The 18,681-nt window shown below is 39.1% G+C and overlaps 2 protein-coding genes across 4 annotated transcripts in view; one reads left to right on the top strand and one right to left on the bottom strand.

The window, feature by feature from the left end:
- IDUA (alpha-L-iduronidase) overlaps positions 1-2,198 on the bottom strand; it is a 58,658-nt gene extending 56,460 nt beyond the window's left edge. Inside the window, exon 1 of one of the 2 annotated variants that reach the window (XM_087957442.1) lies at positions 2,016-2,198. Coding sequence is in view for 1 of the 2 variants with exons in the window: in XM_026672990.2 (XP_026528775.2) it covers positions 2,016-2,158 (143 nt within the window). In the remaining variant the exon portion in view is untranslated. The remainder of the gene's footprint in view (positions 1-2,015) is intronic. The other variant, XM_026672990.2, reaches the window with a different exon arrangement.
- A 1,319-nt stretch (positions 2,199-3,517) lies between these two features.
- The window catches only part of LOC113415442 (protein regulator of cytokinesis 1-like), a 47,033-nt gene continuing 31,869 nt past the window's right edge, over positions 3,518-18,681 (top strand). Inside the window, exons 1-11 of one of the 2 annotated variants that reach the window (XM_026672850.2) lie at positions 3,518-3,706; positions 5,089-5,221; positions 8,029-8,151; positions 10,429-10,662; positions 11,501-11,677; positions 12,532-12,684; positions 12,793-12,940; positions 13,468-13,604; positions 17,274-17,369; positions 17,901-18,041; positions 18,520-18,609. In XM_026672850.2, coding sequence (XP_026528635.2) covers positions 3,684-3,706; positions 5,089-5,221; positions 8,029-8,151; positions 10,429-10,662; positions 11,501-11,677; positions 12,532-12,684; positions 12,793-12,940; positions 13,468-13,604; positions 17,274-17,369; positions 17,901-18,041; positions 18,520-18,609 — 1,455 coding nt within the window. In that variant the 5' untranslated portion in view covers positions 3,518-3,683. The remainder of the gene's footprint in view (positions 3,707-5,088; positions 5,222-8,028; positions 8,152-10,428; positions 10,663-11,500; positions 11,678-12,531; positions 12,685-12,792; positions 12,941-13,467; positions 13,605-17,273; positions 17,370-17,900; positions 18,042-18,519; positions 18,610-18,681) is intronic. The other variant, XM_026672849.2, reaches the window with a different exon arrangement.

Raw genomic sequence — 18,681 nt, 5'->3', positions numbered from 1 at the left:
ATTAGGAACGGGAATCCCTCCAGGCTCTTGATTAAAAGGGGAAAAATTAAAAGAAGTTAGGATAAAGAACAAACAAAAACACACACAAAAGACTTCACCTTCAGTAGGCAAGAGCAGGCAACAGGTTTAGTTAGGAACAATGCATAAAATTATTTTTATGTTAAAGGTTTTTATGTTTATTTTCCTCTGGTTGTTACTCAATGCAAGCTCACTTTGATTTTTTTTTCTTGTACAAACTGGTAGTTTTTTTGCATCTGAATTGCTTTTAGATTAGTAGCAGTTCAATCTTGTGAATTGCTCAGAAATTTATACCGTCCTAAATGTGTTTTTCTGTTGCAAGTTTTTTGCAGATGCTTTTGTGTTTTGAATTGCTCTACATCTTTATTAACTTTTCCAATGAATATTTTACAGGTAGCTATTTTAAAATATATTTATATTTTCATTAAATTTTGTTCATTCTTTTCTTATTCTTCAGTGAGATAGGTCCATCTCTCCATACAAAAGGTAATGATTTTCCTAGGCCAGCCTTTTTCAACCTTTTTATATCACAATGCAGTTCACCTCTAACCTACACAATTCACATTTTTGCAACGCTGACACCAACAGCAAAGTGGCAGGTGGGCAGCTGAATTGCAGTAAATAAAAATAATCACACTGTGATCCAGCATTGCACAGCAGGTGAAGGTTAATAAATGTTTATCCCCCCCCCCCCCCCCCAATGATCTCTTATGAAACCCCTATGTGACTTCTTCCGGAACCCTACAGTGCTGCAGAAAGCCAGTTTAAAAAGCTTGCTCTAGACAGGTGCCCTAAACTGTACAGAGGCAGAAGATGGAGCTATAGAATTTCCCTTCTCGTTTTGTTTCCCCTTTTATTTGTCAGTAGCATGAAAAGACTATGGGACTCTCCCCTTATGCCGTTAGGCCTATTAGGTAGTTCCCACAAGCACAAACAGCAATACTAGCTCTATTTTTCTTGTAAGTTTACATGATCAGAATCCTGCAAGTCTGAAATTATTTATCTCTGCCTTTAGAAAACTATGGAAGGGCACCTTTGAAACGTTCCCCTCTGCTCTCCCTCCTTCTATGGCAGGGGTCTGGAACCATGACTTTCAACTCCCTGAATTCCTGAGCCAAATCCACGAGTCGTTATTTCCCACCCCTGTTCTGTGGGCCAAGATCTCTTTTACAAGCCGATGATCTAGTCTCCAGCTCTCCCTCCTGCCTATCTCATAAGATCATTTCCATATATCATTACAAATGCACTCACTATGATTGGGGAAGGAGAAAAAAACAGATAAGTGCATCTCCTTAGAAAGCAGGTAGTGTCAGCATTAACCTACCAAATTGCACCCCAAGGCTGAAGAGAGCTATGGTGGATAGTCCCCAAGGATTCTGAAGTAGGGGTTATAAACCTCCAACCTTTCACCCTCTGCTTATGTTTTCGGCTACCATTAGGTAAGCCAAATTTTTTATTTTTCATGTTTTTGAACCACCCACCTTTCTTAAGGATATATTATTTACATATTGCAAAAAGAGGGAGGGCTGCATTAGATCATTGCTTCCCTATGGGTTCATGGTGTGAGATTTCCAGGAAGAGATTTCTGAATCCCTAGCTCATTTTTCCACAATGCATTATGCTTTCTTAAAGAAATAATTGTTGCTCTATTGTGTGTTACGTTGTGCTATAGTGTATTTAGAATTGCAACCTAACCTCAGGGCTAAAGGGAATTGTACTAACTCTCACTTTGAATGGATTGTATTTACAAATAATGAAGGCATTTGCATAAAAATTACATATCACAAACCAATCTTGAAAAATCAGAGGTATGTATCGGAGGAATGTGTATTTTGATTGTCTTTGCTTTACCTTACTTTTGCACTATAAAAAAGGAGAAGAGTGAAAACCTTGACTTTGCGAAGTTAACTGCAAATATATAAACAATGTCTTCAATTTGCTTTTTTCAAACTGCAAACCGCATGACTTCACTGCATAAGCAACCCGTCATTTCTTACCAATATCCCGTGCTCTTCCAAAAATGCCTCAACTCGCCTGTAGGGCGTGAGAGATCCACGTTTATATGGACAGACCCGAAAGTCGCTTTCATTAGGATCAGGCTCAATAACTGCACAAAACTCCATGTTTTACCCGACTTCATAGCGCAGCGGATCTGAAATTCCCCCGCCTTTCCAGCTGCGCTTGACACCACTATCCGGCACACTCTATTCCTCTCAAACGGGGGAGCAAGTTGATATCCATACTATCATTAGCTATTTTATCATGTTTTACCACCCAATTTCTTCGCTAATATAGGGAGCAGATTTCATGAGGAAAATGGACGTTGGAAACATTAGTGCCTCCTGTTTTATTCCATAGTTGCTGTCCGCCATATTTTTGCCAAGACCCCCCTCTACAAAATATGGTCCTTCCCTCCATGTTACTTCCTGCTTTTCCTCCCAGCCCTAAAAGCCAATGAAGAGTTTCCCATCGATGCCAAGGTTGGATGGGGCTGCCTCGCAAAAATATTATCTTTATTGGAATAAGAAACCCCAGCCAGCACTAGGGTCACGTTTCCGAGGAAATCGATTGCGCTGGAATAATGATTTACTGTGAATGATCCATTCTGCTTAGGACTTGCCAAATATTGGGCCCTATTACCCAAGAGTGAGCAAGTTCCGTGCATTCAACTTCTGAGATAACGTGAGAGTGAGCAACAAGCGGCTACCAGTAATTTATGCTTAAATAAATAGGTTTAATCGATACCATGCACGCATATTATGCAGGTCTCATATACTGTAGCTCTCTAGGAAACTAGGGAAGCTGGAGGTTATGCTAAAGAAAAGACTAACTCTAGTTGACTGTGTGGTTTTTCTCTGCTATGTTTTTTATTTAATTGGCCCATGATTTTTTTATTGTTTTGTTTACAAATTAAGCCCCATATAATCCTACAAATTTCATTTAGTCTCCACCGAGTCTGTTTAACACCACGCCGGAACACATTAACAAATTACGATCAGTTAATCCTACATGCAATGGGATTTTGTATTCATAACTGCTATAAGAGCGATTCTGGACAAAACAGGATCCATCTTCGAGGAAACCCATCTAGGGCTGTAAAATCTCAATGACGCTAAACTCATTTAACTAGCGAGCAAGTTCCATGGGAGTCAATGGGGATTGATTTCCAAAGCAGCCTTCCCGGGTCTGTCTTCAGAGATCGCCGTTATTCCATCCACAGCGGAATGAAGATAATATGAACTCCGTTCGTTCTTCTATAAGCTCCCCTCAAGTTCCCCATCAGCCCTACTTTAACTACAGACCTTCCTTTCTCCTCTGGCTTTTTTTTTAAATAAAATTGTCCTCGTTTCTAACCGGCCAACCAATCATCTCACGCGAAACGCCGAAGGTGGAAGTTTATTTTAAAGGCGAGCGGGCTCCACCCCTCATTTTCTTCTCTTCCCGTGGATTGGCTGTTTCGGCAGCGCCGGAAACAACGCGCCAATGCGATGGGCCAATCATAGGGCGTCCCGACCCAGCCTGACGTTCGACCACACTTTTCCTTCGAGTTTGAATTTTGGCGGGGGCGGCGGTTCGTTTGGGTCATTGTTTTGGAATTCCTTCCGTTCGGATTTTCCTTGCAGTGGGAATAGCGGCGGCAACAACGGCCGTCTCTAAGGCTCTACATGGCCAAACGTTTGCGGGAAAGGTAAGAGGATGAGGGACTTTTCTGAAGCCAGGTTGTGTCGTGGTGGGAAGGGAACGAGGTCTGCCTCCGGAGCGCTGAGCGGCTAGCTAGCCGGACTTCTCGGCTCCTTTGGAAGTGAGTGGGGGGAACCCCTTTGTTGCCGCTCCCCCTCGTAAAAAGCAGCCTCGGAAGCAACGGAAGGTCTAAGGGAAGCTCGATATGTCTCAATAGGGTTTGACATATTTTGACAGCTAAGCAATAAAGCTTTGCATTGACTGGGCTTGGTTGCAATTCACACCGAAAGACCAGGAAATTTAGAAAAAGGGGGAAAAATGGACAGAGATTTATTTATTTTTAAAAAGGAGGCAGTGGTTAACCACTCATATTTGGCCGCTAAAACATAAACAAACAGTATTGACTGGGCTTGGTTGCAATTCACACCAAAAGACCAAGAAATTTAGAAAAAAAGGGAAAAATGATGAACAGGATATTTTTTTTAAAATGGAGGCAGTGGTTAACCCCTTATATTTGGCTGCCAAAACAAAAACTGTGTGTCCACGAAGTCCCAGGAGTCAAACCAGATTCCAGGATGTCTTTCTCCTGATATATCAATTTTAAGCTACTTAAAGTCATCAGGTTGCTTTGGGAAAGATGTCCTGGGGTTTCCCTGTCCATCTCTCCTTGCATATTATGAGGACCATAACATTGGCTTATTTTGCCTCTTCGTTTCAAAACAAGGGGGAAAGGGGGTTCTGAACACTTAAAAGTATTATTGTACGTAATTTATCTTTTGTTACTGAGCATACTGTGTTTTCCACTGAGATTTATAGTGGAGGGAATCTGGAACTTTTTGTATTTATTTTTGCCTTCAATTAAATTTCTAGCCTTTTCAATCACTGAAGGACTTGTATCCTTTTAAACCTCTTTTTATTAGAAGTACAAAAGTACAATAAATATAGTAACAGAAATTTTGGACAGCCAGTTTGGTATAGTAAGTTCCAGTTCCACCTTAGGCATTTGAGCTACACTAATTTCTCTCAGCCCTTATGAGGAGGCAGTGGCAAACAGTACAAAAAGCCTTGCCAGGAAAACATGTCCAAGCACTTATCAGAAATCAAAACTACAAGGAACAACAAGAACCAGAAGTCGAGGCATGTTATATATTTTTTAGAAAAAGTGGGATTACATGTATACTGTCAGGCCTCTACATCTGAATGCAATATTAATACTAATGTGATGCCAATGAGAATTCTGAAGAAGGGAACCGAACTGAAGCTTCTTGGATGAGAAGTAAAATGTCTTCAAGGAAAAACAAAGTCCAGTTGCCTTTTGATGAAGCGCTTTTGAGAATGACAATGCTTACATCGTCATTGTGGCATTAAAATAACTCTTCTCTTTTTCAGTGAAGTTTTGGCTTCTTCCCTGCTTAATAGTGTGAATCAAGCAATAGGAAAACTACTAGATTTGTGGGATGAAATGGGAATTGGCAAAGAGCTGCAGCTTGAACGTATGCATGCTGCAAAGTTCTATATTGAGGTATGGATCAGGCTGACAGCCTTGAAATGTAAAATGTCTTATGTGACATTGGATTGCATGAAACATCCGGTAACAATTCCCAGTACCCATTTTAGGGGGAAATTGTATTTGATTGATGTGATATTGGGCACCAAAGCATCAGAGGGCAGGACAAGAAACAATGGTTGGAAACTAATCAAAGAGAGAAGCAATCTGGAATTAAGGAGAAACTTCCTAACAGTGGGGAAAATTAATCAATGGAACAGCTTGCCTTCAGAAATTGTGGGCGCTCCATCACTGGAGGTTTTTAAGAAGAGACAGTCACTTGTCTGAAATGGTATAGGTTCTCCTGCTGTGGAGGGGGGGCTAGAAGACATCCAAGGTCCCTTCCATCTTCTATTTATTCCTATATTTCTATATCTATTCGATTTGTTGCTCAATTAGAAATTCTGGCTTCATTGCAGTAAAATAGGGGGATAGGTTACAGGCAATCTGGCTATGATTATGCTAACTTATGACCCCAAATAACCGTTTTAGCCCAATTTTTAAATAGTTCTGTAAATTTAAGGTCCATTTTAAAAATGGTCCTCCCCAAATCCTGTGTGATTTTACCCCACAAACCTGAAAATGTCACAACATCAGTAGAACATGGCAATTGCAGTACTTTGAGGCCTCAAATATGTAAAGTTGCTGACTCAGACAAACTGCTCATAACAGCTGTGAAAAGTATGTGGACAATGCCTCATAAAGTTTCTGAAATGTATAAAATGTTTGGAGATCGGACTATTCTGCATAATTCTATCTTTTCATTTTAATGATAAAAATTCAGGCTTTTCAGAGATTTTGAAACTAGAAAAGGAAAGCTACTTGATGGGAAGATAATAGGAAAAAAAATATAAGATAAATAGAATGGTGCCTGAATTCTTTGAAATACAGCAAACTGGAGTAGGGGCACCTTATCAAATTCTCTACTTTTTTCCTATTCCTTTTTCTTTGAGAATTTCTGTGCGAAGCAGCTCTTTGCAATTTTTATGGAAAATATGTTTCTTAAAGGTTTGATGCTGTATTCAAATAAAGATAACATTTCTTTTTGTAAAACCTTAGGGTTTTTGGAGAGTGGGATTGTTACTCTAAGGCAGGGGTCCCCAAACTTGGCAACTTTTAAGACTAGTGAACTTCAACTCCCAGAATTCTAGGGCTTTGTTGGAAGAAATCTCCTTCTGGATTCAGTTCCAAGTGGGGAAAAAGACACTGGAAACATGGAGGATGTTTGGAAGGTTTAATAGTGGACAGGACCACATGTCTTGAAGCTCTAAAGTGAAAAGGATGATCACATGCTTCAAGGTGAAGGAAGAGACCAAGAAAAGGAGTGATATGCTGAGAGTGCCTGAGTTTTATAAAAGCCTTTGTTGGGATTTGAATTGAAGCTTGTATTCTAATTGGTTGTCAGACTCCCATGGGGCCATGCAGAGGCAACTCTGTAGGCTGTCCTGAGTTCCAGGCTTGGTTGAGCCTTGCTGGATGAAGGTGCACTGAAAAGGGCTTTTGGCAATTGCTATAGGTTATGTAAAGCAGTGGCCCCCAACCTTTTTTGAACCAGGGACCGGTTTCACGATTATTTATTCTTCCACGGACCGGTACCTGAGTAACGTGAGACTCCACCGCCATCGGGACGGCTCTTCGCCTGAAGCCGCCCCCGCCAGCGAAACTAAGGCGCGAGCACCCAAACGCTGCTTTCCAACCGAAAACCCGGAAGCGCTGTCGAAACAAGATGGCGGCGCCCAAGCTTTGCGGCCCGGTAAAAAATGATCCACGGACCGGTACCGGTCCGGGGACCAGTGGTTGGGGACCCCTGATGTAAAGTATTCTGGCCCAGGCCTTAATGGCCCACCCATTAACAAAGGTGGGGGTGAGTTTCTGCTCTTGAGTTTCTACTCTTTTTAGGGGAAATATTCTGCCTTTTTAATATTTCCTAGGATATTTCAATTTTCTAGGAGAGGTGTGAGTGCTAACTTCCTACAGGTTAAAGTCCACAAGTCTTAAAGTTGCCAAATTTGGAGACTCCTGCTCTAAGGTATATTGTGCTTCAAGTAAAATTCACTAGTTTGACTATATTATCCCCTTCAGAAATGTGTGAAAAACATTGATGTGCATAGGACTACTTAAAAGCCTGGAAAGTTGGCCTTTGAAAGATCCATTAAGTCCATTATATCTCTCTAACCATACAAGAAAGTTTAAAGGCATTTGGTTTGGTATGGTTCTTTTTTCTCCTGAAAATAAATCGCTCAAGGGAAGAGGTGTTTATATTTAAAATCAATCAGTTAATGCAAGTATAAACCTGTCTCTGAACATCTGCCACTTTAATATAATTTAGATCAAAGCATTATAAACCAAAAACCTACTTATCAATTACTGGTATTCAAGTTTTCACTTTTTAGTGAGCAGTCATTTTATTTTCCAGATGTATGCTTCTGATTGCAATATTTGGGTTGTAGCAGGAAGATAGGGAGGATCAGTTTTTGCTGTTCTCTGTTTTGTTCTCATGCATCACATTTGTTTTCATTGAAACCATGTGGAAAATGGCATGAGGGATACAGAGGAAAGTGAGTCAGAAAAACTCTTCATTCCATTCATGAATGAAAGCCTTGATTGACAACAATCTGATACCTTTTTTGACTGGCCCTGGACATATATCAAATCCTGGGCTAATGGACATAGGCTTTATTTTAGCTATGGATTCTGTTGGGTTCTGATCAAATAACCAGTTCAACAATTAGATCGGTTAGAAACCTATGCTGACATGTTTTATGGGGGGTGTTTCTGGACAGAAACTATTGGAAGAAATGATTGATGATGAAAGCAGTGTGAAAGAAAAACTTGAAAATGATATTGAAATTAAGAAAAATCAGCTGAATACACTCAGAGACCAACTTGGTCTGGACCCTTACAAGGTAAGTTTTTTTCAGCTGCTAATTGTTTCCAAGAACAGAAAACTAAAGTGATATTAAGCTGCCATAAGTGACTTATTTATAATTTCATTGTAACACAATTCTGTAAATACCATTTCATTTGTATTTCACTATCTGGGATAGAATACGTGGAATCTGTATTATCAAAAATAGAATTTTATCCAATATATGACACATGTTTTAAAAATGTCCAGGGTTTGTTTCCAGTGCTTTTATACTGTAATTTACTTGGTAGGGGCATCCAAAGTGTGAAATGGAATCTGGTGGAAATTAAGTTGGTCTTTATTATAAAGACACTGCGGAAAATTTAAAAATTACCTGTTTACCCAAATTGCCTTTTAATCTCCTTAATTTCATGTCCTAATTGGTTTTTTTAAAATTGCAATACAAATACAAAATATTCAAATTGGTGATTTCAGTATTTGCTGTTTTTGATGTTTTTAGATTTTTTTTTTTTATTTCAGCATTTTCTAAATGCTAAATTGCTTTATCTTTTTTTAGTGGTGAGTATTTAAAAAACAAATAACTGTAAATTAAATTGAATAAAACTTGATGACAGGGACTGAACATTGTGAAGGAATTATCTGAGGGATTTCTTACTTTTTGAAGCAAACTGGGGAAAATAGTGTATTTCTCAGCAAAGTGGAGAATAATAAGCTTATTGTCAGGGTTCCGACTGATGCCCTAATTAAATCATGAGTCTCAAGCCCAGCTTCAAAAGAAATCCAGTTATTTATTAGGAGCTTCCTACCCAACCGACCAGGTGGAGCCAACTCTGATCTCAGTTAATTAGTGCTTTGCCTCTGACCCTGTGTCATATATGTCATTAGTCACATTCCACAGTGAAGCAATTTTGCTGGTTGTAAAAGTCCCTCTGGCCACTGTGGGTTTCTGTGGAGACATATTGGGTGGAATGTGCCTTGTTTTGATTGAGATATCAGCTCCTTGATGTAGCAGTGAAGTTCACTCTCCCATTCCCCTTGCCCATGGCAACTCCAGAGCAGTTCAGGAGTGCTTTGCAAGTTGACACTTACTTCAGTTGACTGTTCAATTGTTCATTGGCTAAACAGCTTGTAAACTCTTTCCTATTGCTTTTTTACTTCTATAAATTGGAGTTCCATGCTAGCATTGGTAAGCATGGGGCCCCTTGCATCTCCCAGCACCTGTTTAGCATCAGATATTTCTTGCTCTGTAACTCCTTAGAGAGATTTTCTGCTATTTGAATAATTTGAGAAGTTTTTTTAGCCTATGCCCTGGGTAGAAAGTTAGTACCCACCCCTCTCCTAGAAGAATGGAATATTTAAAAAGGCAGAGTATTATATTTCCCTGGATGAGAAATGGAGAAACATGTTTTTTAAAGCAGCCCTCACCTTTCTTAACAGCCCTCTGTAGATGTTAGCACTTAAGAGATAAAGAGCTTATTGAAAGAAGCCAAGTATCTAGGTAGCTCCATTCATAGGCAACAATTCCCTGTATCAAGGTTTGAACAAAGGTAGGATTAGCCCTCAGCTACAACACGAATTGCCCAAAGTTCCTTCATTGCATCATCTCAGAGCAGACCAAACTTCAACTAAACTTAGTTCAGACAACCTATAGAGCCGGCTATGACCCCTTCAACAGCCAATAGAATACATGTTCTTGCACAGAAAAAAGCAGCTCAAGTGTAAAGCTTAAGAGAAGGTATAATCCTTCCCTCACAACTCCCATGTGGTTCTGCTTCATCATTAAACCATCTTTCCAATCAGCTTCCATGTTTCCAGTGTCTTTCTCCCAGCTTGGAACTGAACCAGATGGATATTTCTTCCAACACCTAATTTCATAAACAAGACCCAGCAGGCAACATAAAGCAAGCCCCCAAATCACTCTTGTAGGAAGATGATTGGCCAAAATAATAACCATTGGAGCCTCACCTTTGGAATATACATCTAAAAGTCTATATTGGGGGAGAAAATACCAAGAACCAAGTTATAAAATGCCAACGTTAGTATAGGGTTACAAATCATCCATTGGTCTGCTGAAAGAACCATGTTTTAAGACTTCCCCTTACAACCACAGGATCAGGGCCCTGTGGACTTTGTGGGTGGGCTGATATTATTTCACAGCCTGGGGGTAGCCATAAAGAAGGTGTGTCTCCAAGGTCTAATTGTAATGATGGAACACGGAGCCTGCTGTTCTAGATCTAGTAGAATAAACAGACTACTGGATAGAGTCACACAAGTACTAAATGAATATATTTATATTTGCTGTATAACTTTACAGGTTGATGATGGCTTAACTATGCTTCAGTTAGAGAAGGAATATCGTCTGGCTTTGGATAGTGCCCTTAAAGAAAAACAGGAGAGGCTGGAGAAGTTGACACAGCTACAGCGAGAAGATCAGGAATTATGTGCAGAGCTTTGTGTAGTCCCTTACTACATCCCTACCGGCAGTATTCCGAATAGTACACAGCTAGAAGAAATAAAAGAACATGTAACAAATCTTCTGAAAGTAAAGGTATGGTACTTATTTATATCCCTTCATTAGCAAGTCAGACTTTGCTGTAAAAAAAATAAGCTAAATGAACATTCTGCTTTCTTGAGCGGAAAAAGAACAAGCATTGTGAGATCGCTCTGTTCTGCATCCCACCTGCAATGAAACTCCCATAAAGTTTGCTGCCGGAAGATAAACTTAAGACTTTCATTCAGACTTATGCTAAGAATTTGTAATCAACTTAAGCATGAAATGGAGGAATATGCAGAGATTCTGTTTTGTGATTGATGGAAAGTCAACTAATACGCTCTTGTTACCCTCTTGTGGGGACAGTTTTCCTGAATATCTTGAGGGTGATAGCTCCCTCACTTGACCATAAGTGATTTATTTATCAAATTTATATGGCCACCCATCCCTCACAGCTAGGCAGCTTACAATAAAACCAACAGTTGAAACGGTATACAAAAATAAAGTAAAACAAATATAAATAAAGTGATGACAGAACATTAGAATATTATGCATGGTGCAGCCAATGCATGGAGTAACTGTTGGCACGAGATCTCCAAGTTTGTTGAAACAGCCATGTTTTAAGAGGGCTGTTGATATGAAATGAGCCAACAGGACTGGCATGCTCCAAGCCCTTTCAATCAGTTATTAAAGCCAGGAAGCATGTCTTCTCTGCTGCAGTCTCTGCCCATCTTGTTCCTTCTTGTATTTGTTATTTATCTTGTGTTTTTTTCCTCTTATTAATACTGTATTTTATTTCCTTTGTGATATTGTGAGTTGGATAGATTCTAAATTGTGTAAAAATTGAATAAAATAAACTCTTTAATTTGATACATTTAAACTATTATTTGAACAGGAACAAAGATTAGAAAAGTTTCATAAACTGAGAAGAGAAGTCAGACTATATAGTAAAGAAATTGGGCACACACCCGATGGAACATTGGAAAATGATATGTTATGTGACGAAGAAGAAGAAGGATATATTTGTCTTACAAAAAAGTATCTTGAAGATCTTCAACAGCTTATCCATCAGGTTGGGCTTCTTGTGTAAAACATATTCGTATGAATGAATCGATTACTTCAACTATTAACTCACAATATTGTTTAAAGTTATGCTTCATAAAAAGCAGGGAAGGCTCCAAAATGAAAGTATCTCTCTCTTGGTGCAGATTCATAGCATTTATAACGTGGGTTATCAGTGTACTGTACTTTGTAACATTATAACGGGGTAATGGTAAGAATGATAATAAATCAAATTTTAATTAATTACTGTTTAGTTCAGGGTCATCTTTTGGATCTTAATATCAGCCTGTTCAAATGATTGACAAGGTTAAGATTATGCTTATTAAAAGCTATTTAATAGCATTTTGGTTATTGTGTTCAGTCTCTTACAACTTTTGAACAGGCGTGCGTGTGTGTATACATAGAAAGAGATCGTGTTCCAGTATCAACCATTATCCTTCACTGGGCAAAGGAACATGGAAACTGAGCCTCTTTTTTTCTTATTGACTCCTAAATATATTTATTTACCATGTCAACCTGGGTTCTGTGTTGGATCTGACTTGCTTTTCCCTTTAGGCTACAATTTACAAAGAAACACAGTTCACTTGCCTTGGTTTTTATTTATTTATTTGTATCCCATCTTTATTATTTTTACAAATAATTCAAGGCTGTGAACATATCCAACACATCTTCCTCCTCATATTTTCCCCTCAACAACTGCAGAGTGAGTGGCCCAGTCACCCAGCCGACCTTTATGGCTAAGGTGGGATTAGAATTCATACACTCCCATTTTCAGTCTAACGTCTCAACCGCTAGACCAAACTCTTAGTTCTCCATTCTTTAGATAACCCTTTTGCATATACTTATTTGAGTGTGCCTCTTTAGTTGCAGAAGAAGAAGGAGTCTCTGATGGCCACCAAGGATGTCCTGATGAAACAAGTTCAACTTCTATGGGACAGACTTAAGTGGCCCCAAGAAAATCAAGAACAGTTCACGAAAATGATCAGCCAGTGTTCCATCTGTGAAGCCACAAATATGGTAATAGAAGAAGAATTTTGATGTCTCTCTCCACTAATAACATGAATGTAGTAGGCGAAGTACATTGTGTAAGCATCACAATTAATGGTTTCATTTTGTTTTCATTAGTGGGAAGAAGAATTACAAACACTGGAAGAGGTGAAGAAGGAGAAACTTAAAGAAATAATTTTGAAAGTCAGGCAAGATCTTGAGAGCTATTGGCAGAAATGCTTTTATTCTGATGAACAAAAAGCTGCATTTCAGCCCTTTTATTATGGTAATTCATTGTAGCATATGTTTATAAATTCAAAATGTAATCATTATCTCCTTTACGCATGAGAAGTCCTATGCTTGAAAGCAAATAAGTGCTTTTTGTTGTGCAAAAGGGATAAAAAGGCATATGGGAGGCTTGCTGTGGGCAGGAGCTACAAAGGATGGGTGAAAAAGTCGCAGGAGCAACTTTAAACTTCCTGCTGGCTTCCCCATTAACTTGTGGGAAGTTGGCAGGAAACATGAAATCATGATGAATGCTGCTAGCTGCAATGACATAAAGTTCCCAGATTACACCTATGTAACTGGGAATGCTACAACATCCAGAACTCTGAGGACTGGTTATAAGTCTTCCTATTTCACAAGTGTTGTAACCCAAGAACGCAAGCCAAGAACTATCTGTATTGTTTATTGGAATAGTGGGATAAATGTTTAAAAAGTTTTCTGGGTTCAGTCACAATGAATGTGTTTTGTTTCTGCTCTTTTTTTTTTTTTTTTTTGCTATGTTTAATGAAAGTTTACTGATTTATATAGACAATTTCTCAGAAGAATTGTTGCATTATCATGATGAAGAACTGTTCAAAATAAAAATGGTTTATGAGGAAGACCAGAGTCTTTATGATACTGTTCATAAATGGGAGGCCATTCTGGATCGCTTCATTGAATTTGAGGTAGATGCTTTTTCAATTCTTACCATCTTTTTAATTGCCTGGGATAATTTATTATTTTTAAAATTTTGCAGCAAATACTATTTTCTGATATGAGTTAAAACACCGTATTTGCCTAGTGTTGGTATTTTACTGAAGAGTTATAATATCTCCCCATTGTCCACAGAAAAACAGATTTGGAGAATGCCAATCCAATGAGCTGAATGAGAAGAAAGTTATTTGATTTTTGAAATATAGATGCTAAAACAAGGATGTTGCAACTGTGATGATAAAATTCATGATAAAAAAATAATAGGCTTTTTTGCCATGAGATCAGTGAAGCTGATTTCAGTATCCAATTATTGATTTTATCCTTTGTAACTGCAAATTTTAATAGACTGAGAGAAGAAATCCAATGCTAAATTTCAATCGGAAACCCTGTTTATTTGAGAAGCTTACTGTTAAAATCTTAAAACACAGGTTTTTTCCCTCTAACATTCTAAAACTGATTCAGGTACAATAGAGGCAGTACTGTAGGAGAAGAGCAGACATCTGGGGATGGGGTAGTTAAACATCTCATCAGCTTAGAGTCTTTACATTCCTATAATGATTAATGTCAGGGGCAAAGAGTCAGGACCATCTGTTAGGTTGCAGCATAGAAGATTTGTTCAGATTTATACACAAGAATCTAAACTAAAGTTCAACACTAAATTGGTGCTAGATAAGGGTCAGCAGAATTCAGGAGGGGTTGGACTTGGACTGGTTTTGGGAACATAACAACTCTAAGCTAACCCAAAGGAGCTTTTTTCAAGTGGCAACTGGATTTTCTTGTTTTTCTTTGAAGACGTTTCTCTTCTCATCCGAGAAGCTTCTTCATCTCTGACTGGATGGTAGAATGGATGGATTTATGTTCCTTGCAGACAGCTGGTCATTTGCATTCTTTTAGAAAGTTGAGGCACTTGGGGTTTTATCTGTGTCCTCAGGGTCACCTGAGTAGTGCAAACGGGTGTGGAGCCTTCTTGCAACTGCTGAAAGGACTTATTTGAAGGCTCCGCACCCATTTGCACTACTCAGGTGACTCTGAGGACACAGATAAACCTCCAAATGGCCTGAGCAACTCTTTTAGAATATAAATGATCAGTTGTCTGCAAGGAATATAAATCCTTCCATTCCCCACCATCCAGTCAGAGCTGAAGAAGCTTCTTGGTTGAGAAGCAAAATGTCTTCGAAGAAAAATAAGAAAGTCCAGTTGCCTCTTGAAAAAGCATCTTTGGGACAACCATGACCTGGATGATTGAGAATCTTCGTAGACATTTGATTCTAATCTAATGACACGCTTAACCCTACTCCCCGTCCCTTCCAACTCTGTCTTCTCTTCTCCTACAGTCCTTGGGTTATGAACAAGTTTCATTCCCTAACTTGGTCTTTAACCAGAATGTATATTTAAGTCATACTTACAGATGGATTGCCTATTACTAAAAATGGCAGAAAGCACTCTCCTTTCTTTAGCCAATGAAGCGTTAAACCCACTCAATGCTTTCAAGGACTGCTGAAAATAGGCTGTATATGAAAATATGCAGCGTCAGCTAGTCCTGAAAGTATTGTGTGGCTTCAGTGCTTTGTCTGGTTGAGAAAAGAGAATTTTTAACCAATAGGCAGCCCCTTCATATCCAGGGGTTGTCTTTAAGTCAGATATTCTTAACTGGGGGGCTGTCTGTATCTAAATTGGGAAAATTTATTCATCTAGAAATATCATATGATTCTTTGTTATGCTAGTATTTACCTCACACATTTGGTTTTACTTTGATGTACACTGCTCAAAAAAATAAAGGGAACACTTAAACAACACCATGTAACTCCAAGTTAATCACACTTCTGTGAAATCAAACTGTCCACTTAGGTGGCAACACTGATTGACAATCAATTTCACATGCTCTTGTGCAAATGGAATAGACAACAGGTGGAAAGCATAGGCAGTTAGCAAGACATCCCCAATAAAGGAGTGGTTCTGCAGGTGGTGACCACAGACCACTTCTCAGTTCCTATGCTTTCTGGCTGACGGTTTGGTCACTTTTGAATGCTGGCGGTGCTTTCACTCTAGTGGTAGCATGAGACGGAGTCTACAACCCACACAAGTGGCTCCTTGCCAGGATGGCACATCAATGCGAGCTGTGGCAAGAAGGTTTGCTGTGTCTGTCAACGTAGTGTCCAGAGCATGGAGGCACTACCAGGAGACAGGCCAGTACATCAGGAGATGTGGAGGAGGCTGTAGGAGGGCAACAACCCAGCATCAGGATCACTACCTCTGCCTTTGTGCAAGGAGGGACAGGAGGAGCACTGCCAGAGCCCTGCAAAATGACCTCCAGCAGCCACAAATGTGCATGTGGCTGCTCAAACGGTCAGAAACAGACTCCATGAGGATGGTATGAGGGCCCGACGTCCACAGGTGGGGGTTGTGCTTACAGCCCAACACCGTGCAGAAGGTTTGGCATTTGCCAGAGAACACCAAGATTGGCAAATTCGCCACTGGCGCCCTGTGCTCTTCACAGATGAAAGCAGGTTCACACTGAGCACATGTGACAAACGTGACAGGGTCTGGAGACGCCGTGGAGAACGTTCTGCTGCCTGAAACATCCTCCATCATGACCGGTTTGGCAGTGGGTCAGTAATGGTGTGGGGTGGCATTTCTTTAGGGGGCCGCACAGCCCTCCATGTGCTCGCCAGAGGTAGCCTGACTGCCATTAGGTACCGAGATGAGATCCTCAGACCCCTTGTGTGACCATATGCTGGTGGGGTTGGCCCTGGGCTCCTCCTAATGCAAGACAATGCTAGACCACATGTGGCTGGAGTGTGTCAGCAGTTCCTGCAAGACGAAGGCATTGATGCTATGTTCCCCAGACCTGAATCCAATTGAGCACATCTGGGACATCACGTCTCGCTCCATCCACCGACGCCACGTTGCACCATAGACTGTCCAGGAGTTGGGGGATGCTTTAGTCCAGGTGTGGGAGGAGATCCCTCAGGAGACCATCCACCACCTCATCAGGAGCATGCCCAGGCGTTGTAGGGAGGTCATACAGGCACGTGGAGGCCACACACACTACTGAGCCTCATTTTGACTTGTTTTAAGGACATTACATCAAAGTTGGATCAGCCTGTAGTGTTTTTTTCCACTTTAATTTTGAGTGTAACTCCAAATCCAGACCTCCATGGGTTGCTAAATTTGATTTCCATTGATAATTTTTGTGTGAGTTTGTTGTCAGCGCATTCAACTATGTAATGAACGAAATATTTAATAAGAATATTTCATCCATTCAGATCTAGGATGTCTTATTTTTTTGTTCCCTTAATTTTTTGAGCAGTGTATATTTTCAATTTTTGCTGGTTGCTGACTGAATAAACAATATTTCATTTCATTATACTTTGATGTTATTCTTGAACTTCTTAGACTTATCTGATTTGTTTTCTTGTTAAACTCATCACTAAAATAAAAGCTATTTTAGCACAAGTTGATGAAATCAGAAATTACATCCAATACATATGCAGTAAGTGTTATGCTTTGGCTGTAGGCCTGAGGGAAGATTCCCCACCTATGAAAAGGATTGGTAGTGAAGTTGCTATGGGTAAATGCATTATTATTATGCATTATAAATGGTTATTCAGTATATTAATCTATTCAGTATTTGTGTTAAGAAAAAATCAACAGATCCAAGCAGGCTCCTAAACAGAGGCGGTAACCTGCTCAAAGATGAACGCGAAAGATCGAAGACTCAAAAGCAGTTATCAAAGGTAAAATGCCAGGACAATGTTTCCATAGCTTCTCTCATTTGTGTATGTGAGATGGGGATAACAGTTTTGAGATGTGGATAACAGTGAAAATTTTTTGCAATAGTGAACCTCCCTGAATAAAAAGACAAACATCAAATATTGTTAACGGTGCAAGATAAAAGAGCTGTAATATAACATGAAGTTAAGATAATCATACTGCCTCTTCTCGTATCATTTCATAAGGCTCTGGTAAATTGCAAAAACTTCTATTTATATAATCCTGGCTATAAATTCCTCAAATGGGAAATATATGTTTCTACTGACATGCCTCTTAGAATCATTGATGATTTGTTTGCATTGTGTGTTTTAATAGAATACAATTAAGACGTAAAAAGTTTTGTGAAGCAGCATTATGAAACTGATGTTAGAATAAGCCTTTTTTATATTTGAAACTTTAATTACTTGGGCACTTGATTAAGTTGGGCAGCTATAGAAATTGAATAAATAGTTAAAAATGCATAATTAACATAGACATTTCTTTTACAAATTTAGTTAGGAGAAGAACTGAAGAAAAAAGTTGAAAATTGGGAGAAGGAACATAATTCAAATTTCCTTATTAGAAACCAGAGGTTTCTTGATTCCATGGCCCGACAGTTGCAACATTACAAACTTAAAAAAGATCAACCCAAAACAGTAAGTTGTTATTCATTGTTTTGGTGCTTTTATTGTTTTTATTCATTATTTTGGTGCTTCATGCTTGAAGACAGGTTTTTCACACTTTTTTTAGCTGTAAGCATCATGCTATTGAACAAATAATCCTGAAACTTAGGAAAGTGGGTTAAAAAAACTAATTATACTTTTGCTATCTTTTTATCTCCTTTCCCAATGTTCTGAAGTTGCTCAATAGGTGAGTTCAAAGTGTGGTTTGTATCTCTTTGCAAATATGTTACTGGTGAATTTTGGCTGGATTATAATCTAAATGTAATTAATTTTTGAAAGAGATAATGAAAACACAAAATGGCCAACATGCTTGTCCATCTTTTAACAATAATGAAAAGGTGGAGGTAATCCATATATTTCTGTGATTGTCAGAGTTGTCTTATGGATTGGATGAAGATTGGTATAAAATGTATCAACATTTATTACTTTAAAATGACTTTTTATGTTTCAGTCAATGAAGTGGGAGGAATCTGCAACTCCAAAAGGAGCTATGAAAAGACCTGCCCAGTTGAATACTCCAACTACAAGCAAGATACGCAAAGTAAAATATTTTCTGAATGTTTGCTTGGTAACAAATGTTCATGCTGTTTGTCCTGTGTATACATGAGATATG

Source organism: Notechis scutatus, chromosome 2 (genome assembly GCF_049901735.1).
Source record: "Notechis scutatus isolate UNSWTSFEM ecotype Mainland chromosome 2, rNotScu1.2, whole genome shotgun sequence".
NCBI lineage: Eukaryota > Metazoa > Chordata > Lepidosauria > Squamata > Elapidae > Notechis > Notechis scutatus.
Note: the sequence above shows the minus strand (reverse complement) of the source record. Positions and strands in the feature narration are given on the sequence as shown.